General features: G+C 45.9%; 1 protein-coding gene across 1 annotated transcript in view; it reads right to left on the bottom strand.

Moving 5' to 3' along the window:
• The window catches only part of LOC144096957 (uncharacterized), a 52,463-nt gene that overhangs the window by 21,207 nt on the left and 14,165 nt on the right, over window positions 1-17,091 (bottom strand). The window contains exons 5-9 of the mRNA XM_077629764.1: window positions 15,597-15,898; window positions 14,806-14,918; window positions 10,448-10,709; window positions 8,583-8,770; window positions 6,226-6,410 (exon numbers count right to left, since the gene is read on the bottom strand). Of these exons, the coding sequence (XP_077485890.1) occupies window positions 6,226-6,410; window positions 8,583-8,770; window positions 10,448-10,709; window positions 14,806-14,918; window positions 15,597-15,898 (1,050 nt within the window). The remainder of the gene's footprint in view (window positions 1-6,225; window positions 6,411-8,582; window positions 8,771-10,447; window positions 10,710-14,805; window positions 14,919-15,596; window positions 15,899-17,091) is intronic.

Genomic DNA, 17,091 nt, shown 5'->3' with positions numbered 1-17,091 from the left:
AGGACTTGAAATTGGACAGACTAGTGAGTAGCATCACGAACAGTAAAAAGAATGCGCTTACAGTGTCTTTTACTGCGAAAACGCATAAACCGTCAGTGCCTTTTAGATCTGTGGTTAGCGAGACGGACACTTGGCAGCTTAATCTAAGCAGATACCTGCAAAATTACCTCAGTCATCTTCCTGTATTTGATCCTTTTCATACTAAGAGTTCAAAAGATATTATTAGTTTTCTAGAAGGAAATGATTTTATTGGTTATGTGTTGTCTGTCGATGTAGATTTATTTCATTCTGTGCCCCACAGTGAGTTGTTTGCAGCTGTAAGAGTTGCCATAGAAGAGAGTGGTGCTGTTCAATTTCAGAACCCCTCATGAGTTTCAATAGGTAATTTTATGGGGATACTTGAATTTTACCTCAGTGTGACGTTTGTCTCTTAAGGCAACAAATTTTATCGCAAAAGACAAGAGATCTTCATTGGATCCTGCGTAGCGCCTGTACTTACGAACATTTTTCTAACATGTATTGACCGCGCCCTTGAACTAAATTTAACGGGGAAGGGGGTTCTGAAAGTTTTTAGGTATGTTGACGATTTCCTGGTAGTTCTTAAAAAACAGGATGAGTTGACGTAAATAGAAGCTGTGAGCACTGTGTTAAATACCTTTAAAGAAATGGGAGGGGGACTGAGGTTCACGCATGAGCTGCCTGTGCGGGATTCTTTACAGTTTTTAGACATAAACATCACTGTGGGTGAGTGTCTTGCATGTTCGCAATATGCACCGCGAGCATAGAAGGTGCTACTACCGTATGCTTCTGCTCAGTCGAAAACTGTGAAACGCGCCATTGCCAAGCTTTGCCTTGAATCGGTTCTCATGAAATCGTGCTGTCATACTATGCAATGGAGCTATGACAAGCAGGTAGACAGATTACTTTCGGCAGGGTTCCCAGGCACAGTCATCACAGCGGTTGCTGAAGCCCCCTTACAGAAGATAAAAACCATCAAGTTACAGCAGCCATGTGTCAGCAGAGAAACGGCTGTCTAACCGGAGGTAGTGCCGTATGTGCACAAGGTAGCCCACCACTTGAAAAAAGTGGGCAACAAACATGGCGTGCCGGTTGCTTTCTGGGCCCCACGCAAAACTGACACAGCTCTGCGCACGCATTGCGAGCAAAGACAAGAGTGGTTGCCGCGTCAGACATACAAAGAAGTTCACGAATTGCTACATCGGGGTGGTTTACCAGATACCGCTGTTATGCGGGAAGGTCTACGTGGGCCAAACAGGGCGGTGCATCAATGAACGGGCAGGTGAGCACGCGCGCTAACTGAAAGACCTAAGTGGTGCACATCTTCCTCAGCACTGCGCTGAGTGTTCTGAGTGCCCTCGAGCGGCAAAACATTTGCCGCAGGCTAGGTGCCAGTCCTGAAAAAGTGCCAACCACGGTTTCATGAGATAAAGATTTTAGGTAAAAGCAAAGATACTACGGCAAGGGAATACTGGAGGCATTTCATATAAGGAAGAGAGGTGTTTATTGTGTTAGCCGTACGTCTGTGAATATATACAAATCGGAGATGGTATATCTTGAACGGTTCTGTTGATAGTAGTGTGTGTGAACTGGTATCTGTACGTGCTCTGGTTTTTTCCTTATATTTGCTGCGCTGCCAGTTAATAAAGGTAGATGAAGTTTAGCGCTAGTCCTGTGTGCCCCTTTCTTGTGCTAGTCTTGGTTGCGCTACAGTTCTTTGGTTACAACATTCGTGTAGTTTTTTAATATCATTATGTTGGAATATCTAGCAGAGTACGTTGTTGCCACCGATGCACAGCCAGCTCGTCTCGGTATCTGTAAGGAGCTCTTTTTTTTCGGGATCTGGACAGAGCCGAATCCTGCAAGCTTCCTTGAGGCGTTAGTATTTGGCCGTTAACAGTGAATACAGCATTAGTGAAGGTGATGTATTTAAAAACTGTATCAATGACGAGATATTCAGTGACTTGGGCACTCAAAGGTGATTACTATGCAAAGAAAAGTTTCTTCAAGCTTGGAATGTCGCTTTTAGGTCGGTTAACAGTGAATACAGCGTTAGTGAAGGAGATGTATTTACGAACTGTAGATGGCGATAGCAGATGTTAAGAAAGACTTGACAAAAACTGCATGAGCTCCACAGAATCTTTATTATCGACTATGGGCCTGTCAATGTACATGATAACTAGACTTACATGTATGATCTGGCTGTTTCATCACGCAGCTTGGATTGCCATCAAAGACTGACATCTAAACTCTGTGTGGAGTTTTCAACATTTCCATTCTGCAAGTTTGCTTTACTGCAACATTTAAAATTTTCATTTCAAGTGAAAGTGGGATCGCAGGGCTCAGATCGATGTACTGACGTCGATTTTCATTGAAGCTAGGACTATATGATATCGTCTATGAGAAAGCTGATTTTCGCCTTGACCTGAAGCGAGAATGGCAGCCGGCCTCGTACATCAGTGGAAGGCAAAACATGCTCTTATTAGAAAAAAGCAAAACGAGGCCTTTAGTTGCAGCTTAGTCATGTCAAGTTTCTTGATGTTTGTCTTTGTACAAGTTTGTCTACGCGACTGTGCTTTGCTGAATCAAGTTACTTTAGCAGAGGGTTTGAGTTTCAAGAGTCCGGTTGGTTATAGCTGGCATTGCTTTTATTTTTATTTGGAAGAAAAAGAGTCTGAAGCCGAATGATTCAAAAGAGTAGAAAGGGGTTGAATGGTTTAAATTTCCAGGAACTGTAGTCTTGCATCATCCATATGGGTGTTTTATATCTGCAGTCACCCGAATTTGAGACGGACTCCCTACTCAGCTGTGTGGTTGACGCTCGCTGTGACGTTTAGGAGAATGTGAATGATGACCACTTGTACAAGGACCAAAGTCGTGATGTAAATGAGCTTCCTATATTACATGGCAACTCTCGGCATTTCGTAAACCTTCTTGCCATTCATGGGCCCCGCTTTCTAACGAAAGCTTTGCGCTTAAAAGAAGATGGAGTACGAGGTAGTATAAAGAACAATGTCTTGAAAATCGGCTGCATGTGTGTCTGCTGCCAGAATGCAGCTTCATGCAACATTCTCGTTCGGTTTTCACTTCAAAGCTCAGAAGAGTTGGGACGAAAGTTCTCATTGTCCTAATGTTTGGAGGACTGTGGGCGTAATGTCGAGCTTTACGGCGGGGCCCGTACGCGAAAGCCGCGGCCTAGGGACATTTTAAAAGAACCTTAAGTGTCCGGTTAGTCTCATCACTGCGCTGTTCAGTGTAAGGACTTCACCTTGAGCATGCGAGCTAGAAAATTGAAAAAAAAAATAAACTAGAGCGTCCTTCCTACTTACCGGAGCACCATGTGAGTGGTGCGGAAACTTGAACTTCAATTTTTGTTTCCTAAAAATATAAACCCAGTGAAGAATATTAGAAATATTTTATTAACAACTTTTTTTTTTTAGATTAGTTTCACTTCCAGTAGCTGCTCGTCTGTGCTGAAAGTGACGTCACGTCAACCAATAACACATGCGCGATGGTGGTGGCAACGATGGTTTATGAGTGACCTGCCCACAACAAACAGTAACGTCTCAATGTATATCGTCCTAATGTCTCTGAGCGACGGCGAACGATTGTCAGCCTGGCTTTGTGGAAGCTTATTCGTTTCAATAATGAAAATGGATAACTGCATCGCACTGAAAGCCTCCAAACTGTCAGATATCGTGTTCGTGGTTGACACCAACTACGGGATGGCGATACGTCGCAGTGAAAAGCAAAATGACGAAAATCTGAGCGTGCATAGTTATGTTCGCGTTACCATTGTTCTCTGGCACGCTGCTCTCAATTTCACTCAGTTCGTGTCTTGGACGATGGACTAAAATCAAGTTATAAAGCAAGCTGTTTCCTGAAAAATATTCTTTAAACAATCTTGCGTTGCAATGCATTACTGGTGATCACGTATGTGGAAGTGTAAAAAAGAAGCTACAATAAAAATTTTGACATCTACACATCATGCTTTCATTGGCCAGGGGGAATAAAAGAAGGGAAACGAAGAAGTCACTGCAGATAAATTACAGAATAACGTACAGGCTCTAGAAAGAATCTTTTTCAAAATATTCGTAGGAGGCTTGCGTAATGCACTGTATTCTGCTTTTTCAACACGACTACGTGAAGACAGGAAAATACTTTAACTCAGCCGGCTATAGGTATTTGGGCCAAATAGCTATAAACCTTTCATATGTCTATCTATAGCCGTAGATACAGGCTGGTATATTTTTCTATAGAGAGCTAAAGAGAATGGTTCCAAAGCTATAGCGTTAGTGGCATAGATTTTTCAATAGCTAGCAATAAGCCCCTCTTTGGGTGCGTATAGACGTTCATAAAAAGCCATAGACGGACATAGCTTTTTTTATAGACGCTCATACGGCGTTTTTGTATGGGCTAGCACTACTGCCCTTCGTTCTAATTGTGCGTGCAAGCTCCTTACCTTTGTGTAAAATATGGAAAACAGCAAATTACTAAAACTTCATATTTAAATCCTGTTAAATGTGGAATATTCTATTTATTGCGGAGTTAAGTTTTCTAACTGTGTTTGGTGACATCATTTGTTTATATTTTATTGCAACTCTAGTGTCATTTGCGCTAGCGTGTAGAAAAAAAAACGAAGCGGACTGATGTCGTCACTTCCTGGGGCGTTCATTCATTCAAGCGTCATTCCCGTTCAAATTCTTTGCTTTTCAGCGGACAATGATATCAGTTATTTCTTACGGCAAGTCCTTGCTACAAATCGATGGCTGAGAGAGAGACGATCAACTAATTTGGAATGACTTAGCCATATTAACATTTCAAGCCTTGATATAAAATAAATAAGTTGGCCTAGAAATATTTACGCAATGCTTAGACGTGTTACAAGATAATGATTTATACAAAACAAATCTTTCTAAGCAATTGGACTATTAATAAACACATCGCATTTGAGGGATGATATAAACGCGTACATGCCAGATTATGCGCGGGCCCTATAAAACAGGAAAAACATTAGTAATGTTCATATTAAGTGCACACACAATATCGCACACACGATACAAGATTTGTACAAGAAAACGGGTCAATATGAAAGGAATGTACCTGCCTTAATTACTGTGTTTCCAATTTTTTCATATTTCATTCTTTTAATTTGTAGCTTTCATCCCCGTAGCTCGTAATCTGTGTATCAAAATCCAAGCAGCGCAATTAGCCATTTTTCAGGACCTACTAAATTTGCCTACGCGATCGGGCATCGGCTGTCGGCAGCATCCTATAATGCTTGCGCTGACCTGAGCGCCGTATTTGACTGCCACAGGTGCTACGACCACAACCAATCAGCGTGCCGTAGCCTGGCACGGGGACCTATTAGCTATTTTGAAACGGTAAAAGCGCAAAAAAAACACAAGAACCACCATGTAAAAAAAAGTATGGAAAGGACACTTATGCTCCGCCTTAAGGGTCACACGCGAGAATGTTAATGGGTTAATTTCCATGTACGCTGAACTGGTAATTCTCTATTTTACGTTCATAAATCGCTGGGAGTCCTCATACCGCTCCTGGAGCAGTGTTGCAGCTGTTAAGCGATGCTCACTGCCAGGCAGATGAATTTTTGATACGCGGCCACAAGTGGGGATTTGAGAACAAGTTTCTTCCCGAGGGACTTCTCGCGACCAGTCATTAATTTAACTGTCGCCTACCACGGTTGCTCACAATCTGGTGGGAAGGTTGATGTCATATGGTCACGTGACCAAGGTGGCCTACCTAGGTTGCCGGAGCGGCCGGAGTAAGCGGTTGCTAAGGCTGCGAAGCTTCAAGGGGTCACCAAACGCCGATGCCAACGCCGGGCAATTTTTTTCCGACACGGGCATGGTAACGCTCTGTCATTAAAAAAACAAAGAAAGCTGGAGTTCCCGCCTGTCGTGTTTCGTCTATGCAAGCAATAAAGTCCATCGTTTTTTGGCGCTGTTCTTTGAATCCCCGACTGGTACACTTCGCTATATCGATGCGAAATTTCACAACTGGCACAATGAAAATCAACTGTTCCGACTCGACTCTACGCACAGCACACGCTGCAGACTTGCATCTAACAGTTACAAAAAAGCACCATCAGTCGCACGTTAAGCACAATGCCACGTGTTGCTTCAGCGAGGCATGTTGAGTTGAGCTTGGGCTTTCAGACCAACAGCTCCAAATCTCTATTTATGCGCGCACTTCGCGTGGCCGGAAGAGTAGTTCCTGGGGCTTGGGACGAAGTGAGATGCCGAGCACTTCGTCCAGAACAAGGGCCGGACCGTCGGGCGGCGCTTCGACGGTGAAGTGCTGCAGGATGCTGGTGAAGTAGATGAACGTCTCCATGTTGGCGATCACTTCGCCAGGGCACGATCGCTTACCTGTAAAGCACGGGCAAGAAATCAGGCAGAGGCACTCATATTTGGCCAAACGATATGTGGGAGCACTTTCGGGCGTAATACGGCTTATTCCTGTTCCACATTAGCGTCGTTGTAATCTTTGGCTACGAATCAGTCTGTGTTGCGGGACACGCTAAGAAGCAGTCGCGGTACCTGCTTGTTTATTCGGCGCTCTGAACAACGAGGACATTTTCTCAGACAGGACCACAATTCATTCGATTCATTTCATTATCAAAAAAGGCCATATCACCGGCTGATGCAACAGTGGACGTGAAGGCACCGACGATAGGATTATATATCATCCAATATTTTGTTTTTAAAAGTTAACAGCATACTAAGCTAGATTTCACCAGCCCGAAGAATGAGGACCATAAGGCAAATCAGTTATGTTTATGGATAGAAAAATTAAGCACTTTATTAGCGGCTACAATCACAGCTACGCTTTCTGTCCCATAAGTGCATCCTGGAGCAGCATATAAGATTAGCACCCTTTCCGGAGTTGCGTACCGACCAGTTTGATCTTTAGCTTTTAAGCAACAGCGTAAGGGCCTCATCCTGCAGGAAAGCCGGCGTTGGCGTTGTTATTTTTGTTATTCAAAAATTGAAATGGGTCGAAAAGGTGGCTGTTTCATGTGGCCACAGCCACACCAGTGGCGCATCGGATCTTCAGCGATCGGAGCAACCGCAAGCAACCACGGGCACCGCGCCAAGCTCACGGGACGTCTGCCACCGTCATACAAACACAAGCGGACGACTACTGACGTTACAAGCGTCGCTTCTGAACCTGCTACGCAGCAAACCTGTCGCTGTATTCCTAGTAACCGCACCTATGTAGCCTAGAGCGCAATAAAATCTTAGTCACCGCTAGCAAAAGGAAGTCAGCTGATTAAGCCATCCTGCAAATAACAAGCACGATGCAGTGGCTACGTCACACGTAGCGCGGCGGAATTGAAAATTGATTAAAACATTAGAAAACTGGTGATTAGGAGCTCGAATGTAACATGACTCAAACGTCATTAGGACATGTAAGTACATAAAGTAAATTAATTGCGCTGAAAAACAATTTGGGGCAACCGGGAATTGAACCCCTTACCCTTGGCTTCCGTGTCAGACACGCTACCGGTAGACCCTGAATTCTTTTTTCTTTATTGTATAGGCCACTCATGCACGTTCGTACGGCTTGGTTAAACCGGACTATGTCGTGTGATATTCCACATAATGATTGTGATTGTGAAAGATAAAACAGTATCCGTGACTGCGTGGACAAGAGGAACTGCCTTCGCGTGTCATACGCTTAAAGAAGAGGCTAACTGTCCCTCCAACTTCTTGGTTTTGCGCTTGCGTTTATGTGTTGCGTTAGTGCTTGTAACTCAACAATCGCCTGTATCATCGCCCAACGAGCAGGAAGGCGACTCAAACACATACATTTAAACTCCGCGAATGTCGTCGCTTTCATAGCCAACAATGCAAAAATTGCATGGATTGCATTCGTAAATGACATATGTACAGGAAGTTTTCTGCTTTGATTTGTCGTTATTATATGTTATTGTACTAGCCGCCGCGGTTGCTCAGTGTATGGTGCTCGGCTGCTGACCCGAAAGGTGCGGGTTCGATCCCGGCTGCGGTGGTAGAATTTCGATGGAGTCGAAATTTTGCAGGCCCGTGTACTGTGCGATGTCAGTGCACGTTAAAGAACTCCTGGTGGTCGAAATTTCCGGAGCCCATCACTACGGCGTCCCTCATAGCCTGAGTCGTTTTGGGACGTTAAACACGTATAAACCTATAAACCCATTTTATCGTGCTGAGCCAGTTTCTTGAGCCTCAAGATCGAATGCCATAAGGCGAATAAATAGTGTTCGAGGATGCAAAAATTTAAGTTCTTACTATAGACTCAAAATGGGACAGTTTCGGATATGAACACCATGCGTCTCATTAAACGTGGCAAAGCATAAGCATATTAAACTTCGTAGCACCGACGATGATAACAGTGTACTATCACAAAGCCAACAACGTAGTAGCTAATGCATGTCTGAGGTGAATTTTCATTATTTATAAACGCTTTCTTAATAAAAGCAAAAAAAAAAAACATTGGTCTGCTGTTGCTTGCAGATTTTAGTCTCCGTATGATAATTATTAGTGGAGAGCTATAGATACCGTATGAGAAGGGGATGAACCGCTCCGGCTTCTGGGGGCGTGTCCCATCGTTGGCGAGGAACCTCTCGGGACGGAACACCTCCGGGTCTCCCCAGAATTCAGGGTCGTAGAAGATCGACCAGAGCGAGGCAATCACAACGCTGCCACGAGGGATGACGTAGCCGCCAACCTTCACATCCGAGGCAGCACTGCATACAAGAAAAGGAGAGTTAACTAGACAGAACCTCAGTGAACTCACGTGTTCACTCCAGTCGAGGACGATAAGGGCGAACATGAGCTGTGTATGCCTGCAGTGTTTACCTTTATCTTTTATTGCGAAAGCAATACTGCTCGAGGTTTCCGCTCTTGGCCGTCGTCCCAGAGAATCCACCATTGACCTTTAGCGTGACCTATGTGTGACGTCATACCAGCTGTGGAAAAGCGGGGTCCCAACTCGGCTCGTCGCGATCGTCCCAGCGAATCCTCCATGCTGCAGCTGCGCGCCGCTGCCGCGAGGGGCGCTCGCTCTACGTGACGTCATGCCAGCTGTGGAAAAGCGGCCCCCCAACTCGGCTCGTCGCAGTCGTCCCAGCGAATCCTCCACGGTATGTCGGATGATGTGTATAGGGTGAAGCTGCAACGATGTGCTGCAGCTAAGAAGCGGCGGCGTGCGGAAGAAACGGATGAAGAGCGGGAACAACGTTTAGCTAAACGGCATTCATATTATGCAGCCAGGCGAATGCGTTCAGCATCTCTTGATCTGGGTGCATCTACAAGTATTATGCATGCTCTCAATGCTGACGCGACTTTGGCAACACCTGATCGTTCGACAGCAAGCCTTATGGATGCTTTAAATGGCGACGAGACTGCATCTACACGTTCGATGAGCAGTATGGAACTCTACAACCTGAACAGAAGACAACGACGTGCTGAAGAAACGCCTGAACAGAGAGAGCAATGCCTTGCCAGGGAAAGAGAGCGAGATGCTGCTAGGAAAGCGAAGCTTAACTAGTCGAGGAGAAAGCGCCAAGCGGAAGAATCACCCGAAGCGAAAGTTCAACGATTGAAGAAGCGACGAGAGAAATCTCTTGCCAAGAGTTTCCCAATCCACTAGGCTTAACCAAGCTAAGCCTCAGTTTCTTTAACGACCTTCATTATTTCAGAGAAAAAATTTATACTTTCCTGGAGTGGCCCATTCGGGACGCTTGTAGATTTCAGTATTCTCATATTTGAATAATAAAATATTCTTCCCTGTCATTAGTTTCGTTGCGCTAAATCTCAAAGACGTATGTTGACGAACTAGTCCAATACGCCGTATTGTTGAAAAATTCGAGCGCACAGTATTCAAGCAAGTTTATTGGCTTCGCAACCCTATGCCTCCCGTGACTTTTTACGACCTCATGAAACAAAGGAAATCTGTTTATTGCCCCCAGATGCATGTGGCTTTAAATGTAAAAGGCACACGATGCCGGAAAAAAAGCCATGAAACATATCAATTCTCCGATACACCGTCCTACAAGTTCGCAGGGTTCAAGTGGTAGTATTTCGTGTTCTCGTCTGAAGACCACATTGGAAAACACCAGGAAAACCGGTGCGTCTACCATAACTTCGTGAATGAGTTCGCGCCATTCAACGTCACCATTTGGAGAAAATTGTACTTAACAACATGCAACGGCGCGAGTTAAACTTGGCCATGAATAATTCAGTGTGGCTAATTAGGGTATATGAGACGATAGGAATTGTGTGCCATTTTTCCCCAACAGTCGAGCACAGCTGTTTACTTGCATGCTGAGTTTGTACATATGCCACGCCGTGCCTGTTGTGCCAACCCAATAGAGATAGTAATTAGGAGCAGGAAGAAACCAAGAATGCAGTGGGACACTCACTATCGCATCAGGCTGAGCGGGTTGACCGGCTTGCAACGCATCGTCTCCCACATAAAGGCCTGCGTGTACGGCATCCGGTTGCGGTCGCTCCACGACACGTGCGAACTCTCGCCGCTCGCGAGCACCGCGTCGATCTCGGCGTGGATGCGGCGCTGCAGGTCGGGCTTCACGGCGCACATGAGCAGCAGCCACTCGATGGCGGCGCGCACCGTCTCGCTCCCGGCGCCGAAGAAGGACGCCACGTTGCCCTTGAGGAGGTTGCCTGCAGTGCGGAGAACGCACTCTAAGCCAGTATGAACTAAAAGTGCTACATGAGTCGGGTTCTTTTGTGGTCCGCGTTGATGCAGCTTTGCATCCCTGAAAAAGCAATCACTACTCCCTTGGGGACTGGCTGCAAAGGTACATCAGTCACAGTTAGTCTTGGCACAGACTGTCTCCTTAACGGGGTTAAAGTGGTGCAATCGATGCTGCTTTACTGGGTGACATTGTTTGGCTTAGAGTGTGGGCGTCACACTGCCGTATACTATGTGAATAGAAACAAGTGCATACGACCAATGCGATTGACGCGGCAGAGTATGCGTTAGCATTAGTGTTACGCCCTGACGGAACAGACGCTGCCGCTGACGGGTTCAGACCGTGCGGATGGGTGGCGCGATTTAGTCCGCCGGTCACCGTGTGACACACCGTACGCCCGCTCTCTACTCTCAGGATACAATGTAGCAATCACACTGTGACACGCGATACGCCCTCTCCACTCTACCCCATCCGCTACCTGTCACCTCACTCCTTCTTTTCCCCTTCACTCTCTCTCTCCCTCTCATCTCCTCTGAAAGTGAAGAGGGACATCTCCCTCTCTTTACTTAGCCACCCATCGCCTGCCACTCCCTATTCGTCTTCCCTCTTCTTCACCCTTTCATCTAAAAGTGCAGAGGGGAATTTCGTTCTTTCCACGTTGCCACCAGCCATCCAAGGCTTCAGACGTACGGAAGGACGGGCATATTTTTCCTACAGGAGGTTTCTAATGCTAACTGATGGAAAGTACACAACCGGGACGCAGGGAAGGAACTAACGGCAGAACACTTTTGTGCCGATCTTGCCTTACGTTCCGTCTATCATAGGGAAGTCATGATGACGTTATTCCTGACAACATAAAACAAAATGAACAAGGGGTTGTTGGAGGGGAGCTTCAGAACGTATTTCTACGTTTCCACAAGACGACTCATCGAAACACCCAGATGAAGACTAGTTCTCTCGTCGAAGCGTTGGCTAACAGACTGGGCATCCCCCTCAACCCTTGTTATTTCTTTGTGTTTCCTCTATGCAATTGTCTTGCCTTGATCATGCACCAACTTACCATAGACCTCAGCAGCTACCACTGAGACAGGGTCCACTATAGGACAAAGGGTTCTCCCCATAATCTCCTACAAACTATACCCTATCCCCTGCCTGCGCTTCCTATGCCAGCAGATTTTCTAATCTGCCTTCTTAATTCCGTTCGCCTTCCGTTGGAGTACACTCTGTTGCCCGAACGGTTCGTTGGTCATATTCATTAGAAGCACCGTGGGGTCCAAAATGCGTCGCTGCTCGCAAAAGTTTCCCTCGGTTGGCGGAAAGTGCCGTAATCAGACGGGAGCACTCCCATTGACTGGAGTGAAGTGACGTCACCAGGCAGGAGCGTTCCCATTGGCTGCAGTCTAGTTACGTCGCTGGATGGAAGCTACGCTACTTCCGGCAAAGGCACCAACACTGCTAATGCTATCGTAATGCCAACAAATAATTTAATTAATTTTTCCGGTGAATTTTTCTCCGCATTAAAAGTTTCACAAAGTCTGTTTACTGATCTAAGTTTACGCCAGGCTATCATTGACTCGAGTTGGTTCTCTAACCCAGGAAGTCTTCTTTTCTGTCTCTTAACGTTATCTCACCAATTATACAACATGTACAAAACACTACAAATCCTATTATTTTATTTTTTAAATAGGGCACCCGCAGTATAGACGCTTTACAGCGGCGTATCATGCCGGCTGCAATCATTGGTCACGTGAGCATGCCGCCATTACACGCCCCCTGACTGCTCGGTGCGCGCCTCGTCGCGACGGCTGCTGCGTCTGATGGTTCGGTTCCGACAGGAAGTGTTTCGGCTGATACGGTTGTAAAGGAGTGGGAAGACGACACTATGGTTTGTCCAAAGATTCGAAGGGCAAGTGAGAACCCTAATTTGATAGCTTATGTCGTGAAAACGTAATCGGACTTCATGTTGCGGAAAGCCGTTCAGTTCTCCGCCTCTTCGAGCCAACGGATGGATTGCCGGAATGCTTGTCTTTGCATCCGCGGACAGCTTTGGTGAATGTTTTTTTTATTGCTATTGTTTAAAACGGCAAGGTTTAATGCCCCAGCGGCAGCACCGGTCGTTGTCGTATTGTGTACATGCATGCAGACACCGCTCAAAAACGCCCACACGAACATAGTACGCATTTGTTTACAACCTGTTAAGAGTGCTTAAGAAACATCAAGTACTTTCTTTCTGCAGGTTATTCACAGAAAGGCGCCAAAAATAAATCGACACAAAATGTCAACTATCATGGTAGCAGTACCATGCATCAAGCAGCCTCCACGAGCTGTGGTGAAATCGTTTCGAAGGATTCCGCGATATAATTGTAATAACGCGCACACGGCAACGTGTTCACACGACACGAAGTTCGCAATGATGTCAGCCTCACATATAAAATTGTGGTACGCTTCACGCTCGATATGCGGAGATGATGCTCGAAGTCTCGTTGCTGGTAAGTAATCAGCTTCACCCTGAGCGCTGGCCTGTGGAGTCGCTTTTAGTGACTGTCCCTCATGGACCGCGCGGAAGTGACAGCCACCCAGCACAGCAGCCGTAATGCAAATGCTTTATTCCGAACATGGTCCACGAAAACCGCTCTACTTGAAGCGAAGTTGAACAGTAGCCACAAGGTGGCATGTAATACACGGACTTACGGTAAGCGTTGTCCGCTCGCACGGCTGTGCTCTGCGCAATCTGTATGCAATAGCGGTATGTAGGACCGTAAGTCGTCCTTCTTTTTTGTTTCTATTTCGGCCCCAGGCACTCCTGTTATTATAATGGCCGCACACCTTAACTTACGAGGAATGGGGTCTCGCTAGACACGCAGACGCAACTGCACAGCAAATGAAAGCACGAAGTGACGGTTTCAGTGGCGAAACAGCTTGTTCATGCGGCTATGTTGTCTGCTTACCCTCGCAGATTTTCCAGGATCGAAACCTTTCTCTCTATATTGGCTATCTAGCGCCGACGAATGTGTTTGTTGCATTCGCCCGTTCGGAAAGGGTGCGGAAAGGGTGCATGGCGAACGGACGCGAACAGAGGCAGTACGTCCTTGTGCAGTTTGGTTCCGTGAAGCTCTCAAACGATCGCTTCCCGCACCTTTAACTCTCTGTCGCAATTCTTGCAATCTACAACACAGCATGTATTTCCTCTGCCGTTCCCCATTTTCGCAGAAAGAACACTTTGGCAGCCACCCGCGATATTCCCATTACTGCGTCGAGGCATGCACGCCGGCGACTTGAGAGGCCCGTAATGGCGCCCTGTTCCGAGCGCGTCTGTGGCGACACCTGGTATCAAATGAAAGACCTGCACGCTGTAAACGGTCTATAAAGTACGGCGCCTAGAATCGAAGTAGGTTCCCATTTGGTACTAATTTTTTTTTTCTGACATGTGTCTGTAAGAGAAAGGGGTAAACTTAGTACCACAGGCAGTGTGCGTAAATTTGCATGGAACTGGCACATGTTCTCTTGGCAAAATTTTGTGTCTCTAAACTGTAACTTAATTACCCACCTAGGCTTCATCAATTTCTCTCCGCATCATGCGCTTGTATATAGTGTTGTGTTCGTGTTAAAGGGTCTATTCTGAAATTCCCTCAGTATGGCTGTTCATGATGATGATGATGATGATGATGGATTTTTATGGCGCAAGGGCAGCTATGGCCAAAGAGCGCCATGTCACAAGGTATTTTGCTTTTTCTCAAGGTGAGGTCAAAGACCCATTTTCCAAGCATTTCACCCTAAATAAGCCGAGCACCAGACCAGGGGAAAGCTTGTACCGATTGTATCACCGGTATGGCTGTTCAGATGCGCTTCCATGTATAATCTCATGTTTTCCATCATGCTCTCTCCCACGTCATTTACTTTTATTCACTACAGTAGCACTACGTGCCAGTCTTCTGCCCTAGTCGGACTAAGAAGAAACTAATACTAATATCTATTTTCGTAACGTAGGTCTGTTTTTGCCGATAGAGGAATGACTGGTTTTGATTATGATGGTTTCTGTGACTTATCTCAAGGTCTATACTCACGCGTAAATGTCCTGTTTCCACCATCTTGCTGCTTCATTTCGCTAAGAAAGCCGTCTATGTAATCCCGCACCAAGCCATCTTGATACGTGTCCTGGTGGAAATCGATCTTGGAGCTGAAAGAGAGAAAGACGACCGGTATGACTAAAGCTGGCTAGGGTTATATATCACAAGCGCAGAGGAAGATAGACAGCGCCTATGCTTGTAAATCAATTTTCCTTGACACTTCCCTCCTGAGTCTTGCGAGCAGACCTGCTTCACATAAAGCCTTATTGAAAAGTTACTATTCGATTTTAAAAAAAAAATCTGACATTAACGTTCTACGTGTGTTCACTTGAGTTGGTTTTATGCACGCTGTGCTTTAATTCTTGGCGTATGCGTCTCCCTCCTACCTGAAATGGCGGGGGGGGGGGGGGGGGGGGGGAGGAGTGCACCTTACCGGACAGGGTGTACTCTAAGCACACTGCATAAGCCGTAAGAAACTGCAGTCGAAACTCGTTATAACAAAACGGTTTATAACGAAATTATGCAAATAACGAAAGAATGACGATTCGCTGTGGAAGGTCGATTACCGAGGGCTATTACGAAGCTACGGTTATAACGAAGGAATCGCCGGGCCCCTTTAACTTCGTTATAACGAGATTCAACTGTATACTCTAGAAAGCGCATCACTGTTGGAGCGCTGGCGTAAATTACAATTCAGCAATTTTCTTAGCGAAATTAATGATAATAACATACTGGAAACACCTGCAGAGCTTGAAAACATGATCTGTAGGTCAATGTGCTCCACTTACTCGGCGAAATCTTCTCTGCGGACCAGGGCGTCCCTCAGCTGCTCGCAGGCACCCATGCGAAAGAACACGAACAATTTCCGAAGCCAGGGGAAGAAGTTGATGGCCGACACCTGGGCGGCCAGTGCGGGGATGACTTCGATCAGCTTGTCCAGGTAGATACGCTCGGGGTCGTCGTACTCGAAGCGCCGGCCGAACACCAGCGCCGAGATGATGTTGGACGTGCTGGGCGTCAGCACCGTCACGGGTACGATACGGCCGCTCTTAACGGACTCCAGCTCGTGGAGGAGGTACGAGAGTTCTTCCTGCAGTCGCGGTTGCATAGCAAGTTTTCGGGTTTCCACCGTTTTGAGACCTCATATGATGGCGTATATACAGGGAGTTTCACCTAAGACATTACACAATTTCTAAAAATAAGTTTTTTTTTAATTAGAAGAGCGCTTTTTTAGCACCGCATTGTCAGCAGTGTAGTACATCGGAATGCAGATAAGACGTGGTATCAGAGGCTGGCTAACTAATATTGAATAGTTGGCTTTTTACCGATTACTGTTAGGCTGCTTAATAATTAGAGGCGTGTAGCCTACCGTAATTAATATCCATATCATTTCTTTAGAATTTCGGAAACGCGGTTATTTTCGGCGTTGTGGGACAGCACATGTTGGCGATCTCGACGAGTTACGTTCACTGGAGAGGTTGCTTTGCCCGAATAGTTAAAAACTTAACTATTCATTATTAGTTGACCAGCCTGCAGTTAGCACGTCCTAGTTATATTTTAATTTACTACAGTGCTAAGAATGCTATGACAAAAATAATACGCTATTCTAACTCAAAAAGCCTATTTTTAAAAATTGTGTAAAGTCTTATGTGAAACACCTAGTAGTGTAACCAGCGATATTTTGCAGGAAGGGCTGCTGAGTTGTTAACTGTTTTAGGCATGCCGGAATCGCTGCTTCTCTTCATTGAGGGCTTTATTATGGTACATGTTATTTTTCTTTCACGACTTATCAATACAATGATGAGGAGCTAACCTTTTGCGCCTTTCTACATTCACCGAAAGCGCTGTTGTCTGTCCGAAGTTTGCGGACTTGACACAACTTAGCCTTTGCTGAACCACTGATAGGAAAAAGCATAACAAAGTGTGCGGCCTTCATCTCTAACGGCTACCAAGGAGGAAGGCTTTCCCTTGTGGCTAACTGACAACACTAGCAGCCTGAGCCTGCTTATTTATCTGAATGAAAATAGCCTCCACGATCTTCTATAGTATTTTCACTGCCCCATCTTATGCCACATGGGAAGTCCTCAAATAATAATAAAAAAAGTTTGAATGCATCGCTGAGCGCTTAGCGCGAAGTATTGGCAGTTCCTGAACCGCGCATTCCTCATGCATAAACGAAGACGTTGAACAACCGAGCTTAGGTGATGCTGAAAAAGCTTAGTTTACGGCACTGTTGCGGTGGCCGCACATACAACGCAGGCGCAGGTTGAGAACGGTGCTGCG

The sequence above is a fragment of the Amblyomma americanum genome, chromosome 7, assembly GCF_052857255.1.
Source record: "Amblyomma americanum isolate KBUSLIRL-KWMA chromosome 7, ASM5285725v1, whole genome shotgun sequence".
In the NCBI taxonomy this organism is placed as follows: domain Eukaryota; kingdom Metazoa; phylum Arthropoda; class Arachnida; order Ixodida; family Ixodidae; genus Amblyomma; species Amblyomma americanum.
Note: the sequence above shows the minus strand (reverse complement) of the source record. Positions and strands in the feature narration are given on the sequence as shown.